Source organism: Malus sylvestris, chromosome 10 (assembly GCF_916048215.2).
Source record: "Malus sylvestris chromosome 10, drMalSylv7.2, whole genome shotgun sequence".
NCBI classification, from domain to species: Eukaryota; Viridiplantae; Streptophyta; class Magnoliopsida; order Rosales; family Rosaceae; genus Malus; species Malus sylvestris.
This window is the reverse complement of record NC_062269.1, coordinates 360,235-365,763: the sequence shown is the minus strand read 5'-3', so window position 1 is coordinate 365,763 and position 5,529 is coordinate 360,235. Positions and strand designations below refer to the sequence as shown.

At 37.4% G+C, this 5,529-nt stretch overlaps 1 protein-coding gene across 1 annotated transcript; it reads right to left on the bottom strand.

Moving 5' to 3' along the window:
• Positions 1-1,064: 1,064 nt before the first annotated feature.
• LOC126587007 (GDSL esterase/lipase At1g71250) lies at positions 1,065-3,143 on the bottom strand. The gene is made up of 5 exons (XM_050251975.1): positions 2,676-3,143; positions 2,257-2,384; positions 1,881-2,123; positions 1,527-1,779; positions 1,065-1,429 (listed from the first exon to the last, which is right to left on the bottom strand). The coding sequence occupies exons 1-5, from the start codon at positions 2,944-2,946 to the stop codon at positions 1,209-1,211; spliced, it is 1,116 nt and encodes a 371-aa protein (XP_050107932.1). The 5' UTR covers positions 2,947-3,143; the 3' UTR covers positions 1,065-1,208.
• Between the last annotated feature and the right edge of the window lie 2,386 nt (positions 3,144-5,529).

Genomic DNA, 5,529 nt, shown 5'->3' with positions numbered 1-5,529 from the left:
AGAAGTGTGAGAGTCGTATACATGGTTTTAATTAGAGGGAAGCTCTTTGTATTCGACAACCTTCAATTATAGATGTCTTCTATTAATTTTATCCTCCTCATTACCTTTTTTGAAAGTGTAAATGTATCCTAAAAGCCGGATATGTGTATCTTAAATGTAGGATACATGTATCCATCATGTCAAATTCTTGTCCATCAATCAAGATACTTGTCGGACGAGTATCCAAGAGTATCGGGTAAGTATCGTATCCAACCTAATATCGGATACGGGATATGGGACCAAACAGAAGTATCCGTGCATCATAGCCTCCACAGCAATGCCCTAGGTTACGAGCGATGTGAAATTTCCCCTTTTTATTTTTTTTTCTTTTTTCTTTTTTCCTTATTCATTTTTAAATAAATTTTAGAACTTTAACAATTTAAAGAATTAATTATTATTTATATAATCTACTGTGGCATCGTACTATTGGAGCAATGGGTCTCACTTGTTTGCCATGTCAACACATTAATAGAAAATTAAATAGATTGTCACGGTAAGGACCAAATAAAATTTAACATATTGTAACGGAAAGGACCAAATTGATGTGATATAATCAATTTTGAGGACGATATTAATTAATTTTGAAATTAAGAGACCAAAGTTAGGATATAGGTCAATTTCATGGATTATTAATGATAAAAACCCTTTATTTTGGTTGCAAAAAACTAAGGAATCATCTGGAAGTAACATGTCTTGAAATAGTAGGTGAGTCTTGTAAGTAATTAACACGAGGAACATTGTTTATCTCATACCCATTCCTCTCATCTCTCATTTCTTGTCAAACTCATTCATTATCATTTTCATAACATTTAATTAAACGCTAGATTTGTTATTTTAGATGTTAGGTTAGTGAACCGACGGGATTTGAACTCATGTTGTGGTGTAAGGATAACACTCTTCTTCACTACTGTGGTAGAAGATCAATTGCAATCATGACCATTATTTTTAAGTTTCAATTTTTGTTCGTAATTCCGAAAAAGTTAATGTTGTTTATTTTGAATTTTAGAAAAGTTAAAGTTGGAGACTTTTCTATTTAAATGCTTTTCTTCTTTAAAAAACAAACAAACAAACAAACAAACAGCAACAAAGATTCTCAAGTGGCATCACAGCTTGAGATAAAAAAAACTAAAGGAAAAATGAAAGAAACTGATAGTGCAGCATGGTGATCATCAGATCAGAGCCATTTGCTGGACGTTGATTGGATAAGAATCAGAGGGTGGGCCGTTATAAGCCCGCCAAGCAAGGATGGCATTTGCAGCTTCTGTTGGGTGGAATGCATCCCAAAACATGTATTGATTTCTATTAGAGCATGGAACTGCATAAGGTAGGCATGTTATCTGCCCTCTGTTCCTCCCAATTCCACAGCATCCCCTATCAATCACACTGAACCCTGCCAGTGCCAACCCCATGGTTTGATTTAGTATCACTAAAAACTCAAAAAACTAAATGGGTATCGAACGAACATGTATATAGTCAACAACTGTTACCGTAGGGGGCAGGATTATTGAGCATGTCACCAAAAGCACCATAAGTGTTGGCGTAGACAAAGATGGCATCAGGATGGTTGGTGTTGAATTGGTTGACGAGTGATCTAAGGCCTTCATTGTAGGTACCAAGGATTTGATTCACATAGTCCAAGCACCTTTCGGGCTGGGCCGCTGAGGCTCTTTGGTTTGGTATGCAGCCCAATGGCCCAATTCCTGCTAGCACAAACTTTCTTAATCCTACACTGTGCAAAGCCTGCATTTAATTTCACAAAAAAATCATATGTATCATTGACTTAAGTCTCATAGACGATAGTAGTTGAAATAGTGAACTGGTTGGCATAATGTATGTAGTACCAGAATTTGTCGAGTATAGCGATTAAGGAGAAGGTTGGCGAAGGCAGGAGGAGTGTAGTGGTAGCTGGAAGTATAGAGGGAAGGCAAGAGGTAGTTGTTGATGTAGTCATTGCTCCCAAACGCCAAAACTGCTATGGACTTAGCCAGCATTTGGGTCAGGTTGGTTCCACTCATCATCGATCTCAACTGATTCAAGGTGCTCTCAAAGTTCAATACTTGCTGGCTCAGGCTATACCGTTCTCCCTGTGTCATAATTTTCATTTTCACGAGGACAATCATTTAATAAATTATTGAACATTAACATGTAAATAAAATAGACTGATCTTATTATATATAACGTTAAATAATGTTCATACAGAACGTAACTGGTACGTACATAGTGTTGGCCTGTCTCATCAAGTATGCCAGCAGCTGCTGAAGCATAATTTACTCCCCCAAGCATTCTGGTACCTTTTGTATTAGGATCAGCGAAGGCTGGAACATATGGGAGACCCAGCAAATTCCCTGCAAATTCCACAATGTATGTATATAGCCAACACCATATTATATATATAGCCATGATATCATTGACATGAGAATATAAGGGATAACATTCGATTTTGATTTGTGTTATCAAACAAATCCCTAGCTGTATATGTTGTATTCATACTGGCGTTAACCTAAACAGGAATCACTTATATTCAAATAAGAATCAAGGTAAGACATATATATGGGTTTCGGTTCTTAGGGATATGCATAGAACTAATTACAGAATGAAAAATTAGCCAGGTAGGTTTAATTAAAATTGGTACGAACCAAGGAGATCAACAAAAGTTCTTCCATTAGTGAATCTGCCAGTAGGGCCTGCCCTGAAATCGCAGCCATAAGGATAATAGTTGGATTTGGCAAGGGAGTTGAGGAAGTTGTTGTTGCCAACATCAATCAATGAGTCCCCAAACACAAACATTGCTGGAACCTGCGCTGACCCCACACTACTACTAGTAGTCATCGTCGAGATTGCCCCAGTATTTGAGCAGCAGCACTGCACAAGCAGCACCAGCAGCAAAATCATAATAATATTTCTCATCGCAACTCACAACAAGTTTGTAAAAATATATTCCTATTTCCTATTACTAATTAACATATATGGAAAATTGGAAAGGAATAGGATAATGGAGGTGATAGCTTGATCATATGATCCATGCGATACAGCTAAATATGGGATGTGCATATATATATGGAATCAAAGTAATTGGAAAGCCAGAAAACCATGCTTTTCTTCAAACATTGGGACTTGGGAATGCCTTTTTGACGTCTGTTTTTCCGTTTTTATCTTCTATGCGTTTGCTTCTTTGCGTGTTATGAATACGAATGAAATGAGCTCATATCACATGTAGTTCCTCATCCCTTTCACGTAAGTTACGTGGACCCACCCCTTGCATTGTAATCATATCATATCTGTTCGGACGAAGATTTCTCTGGAGAAGGCTCCTCGGACCTTAGCATAGCTCCCCAAGGGATTGGCACTTTGGATGTATTGTCGGGCTCTTACTTGTTGATGTGCTACAAGAAGAGCACTTAGCTAGGCATGCCACTGCTATGTCAGTATAGCAGATGTAGAACAAGTGTGTTTTAAGTCGATTACTTGCGTCCCAAGTTACTCGGACTTCTTGTTATCAAAGGATTGTCGTGGATGGGTTAAGTCCACATTAAGTTCTTTTTCTTGCCTTGTAGACAAGGACTTTTAGTTCATAGTCTTGTATGTTCAAATGAAGGGAGTCCATGCCTCTTTAAGCCATTTACTTGGTTCCAGAATGGTTTTAAATGAAAGCATGTCCATTAAAGTGACCAGATCCAGATACAAATGAGACTCTTAAAGTAGGAAAACTGATGGAAATAACTTGAATACATGATGAAGAATGCAATAAGTAATAGATCTACAAATTTAGCAAACAAACAAAGAGCCTCGGGCAAGATTTCACCTTGTCTGGCAAGGTTGAACCTCTTGCAATCACTTCTCTTTGAATTAACATGGGTTTATATGCTAAAAAGGGATGGGTGGTAAACAAGTTTACACAAGGGAATCGATACTGCGCCACTAAGGGGGATAATAAAGTTTTAAATTGGACAAGAGATAGCTTGTTGCTAAAAAGGACTGAATCTGGGTTGATTTCAGCTTTTGGATGCAAATCTTGCTTGAGAGCAGAGTTTGTATGTTTGTTCGTTTGATTGGTTGAGTGTCCTTATCTCTGGGGCCTCTTCCTCTTTTAATAGGCGCTTTAGCCCGACTGCTGTGACTTTGCTCTTGCCCGAAAGCAATTGGAGGGTAGTGAGTCATCAGCTTTTTACTTGGAATGCCACTAGAAAGTGTTCTTTGGCTGATAGTAGGTTAGTCTCCATTACTTGTCACTTCAATGGTAAGCATGTGGCTTGTATCTTGGCTAAGAATGCTTCAATTTGCTTCTGGGCTTGGTGCTGGGTTTCGGGCAAGTCCCCTTTTATTTGGCATCCATGGGCTTTCTTTCATTCAAATCCAATGTTCAAATATTAACCCAAACAATATCATATCATTCGGAGACTATAATTGGTTTTGGCTAGAAGAATTTTGCAACCATGAAATATATAATAGGTAGGTATATTTCTAATCCAAAACGCAGTCATTTTTGGGTTTAATATGCGTTTTCTTGTTATGGTGTTCAACTATTTAGTTTCTTCTTCTTCATTTTGTTTATGTGTTAACTTGTTGACTAAAAGTTTTCTTCACCATTTTTTTTTATAATCACGTTGTGTAATATATGATAATTGCAAATTTGCCATGTACTACTGGTTTATATACTCCTCTTTTGTTACTTTGAAAGAAATCGAACCTTTTACTCAAGGTCAGATTCCTTAAGGGACATACTGAGTTTTAGGTGACACACCCTGATCCGGAATGTTTATCTAGACATCCAATTGTTGACATGATGGGCGATACCTGAAGGGTGACGAAGCCATAAAGATGGTGATAAGAAAAGTGTGAATAAATAAAAACTTAAAAATAATTAAAAAATGGTGCGCATGTGAATGGAGCTGAACCTTTATTACATTGCATATGTGTTATGCTAAGAGCAGTATAAAGTAAGGAATGTTCTCATCCTAGAAGAATGGACACTTTAAACAATAAAAGGAAGACCTTCCCACTTTAACAGAAGGGAAGGTCATCGTTTGCCAGTACTCCTCGTCGCCATAAAAGCACCGCCACTAAGTCCTGGAGGGATGAAAAAACAAAGGAGACTAAACTGAAAAAGCAAAGTTTAGTAAAGAATTTTTTGTAAAAGCTGTAAAACATGTATAGTTTCCAAACTACTCTTACTACTCATGTATATAACAATATAGTACCCAACAACAACAGTAATAGATTAAGTATACGGATGTAATAGTGTTAAACAATAAATATGCAAAGCTAGCTTATCAAATCATGTAAGCACACAAGTCATGTAGGATTAACTACACGAACAAGCTCAATGTATAAAGATTACGTTCTAGTACTACAATCATGTCAAGTTGGCGTAAAGCATTCACATACCGGTCCTAGTTGTCTATTGCAATCTAGGAACAGGGCTAGCACCTACTCTAGATCCAAAGTGCATAACGGTGCACATGAACATACACGTGAAGTTGGTCCTGGCCT

What these genes read in the sequence shown, in the direction of transcription:
- LOC126587007 (XM_050251975.1), bottom strand. Translation starts at nt 2,946, where the DNA reads ATGAGAAATATTATTATGATTTTGCTGCTGGTGCTGCTTGTGCAGTGC. An exon ending in GCTATACTCGACAAATTCTG is followed by an intron (nt 1,780 to 1,880) that starts GTACTACATACA and finishes AATTAAATGCAG; the next exon opens with GCTTTGCACAGTGTAGGATT. An exon ending in CAATAATCCTGCCCCCTACG is followed by an intron (nt 1,430 to 1,526) that starts GTAACAGTTGTT and finishes TGGCACTGGCAG; the next exon opens with GGTTCAGTGTGATTGATAGG.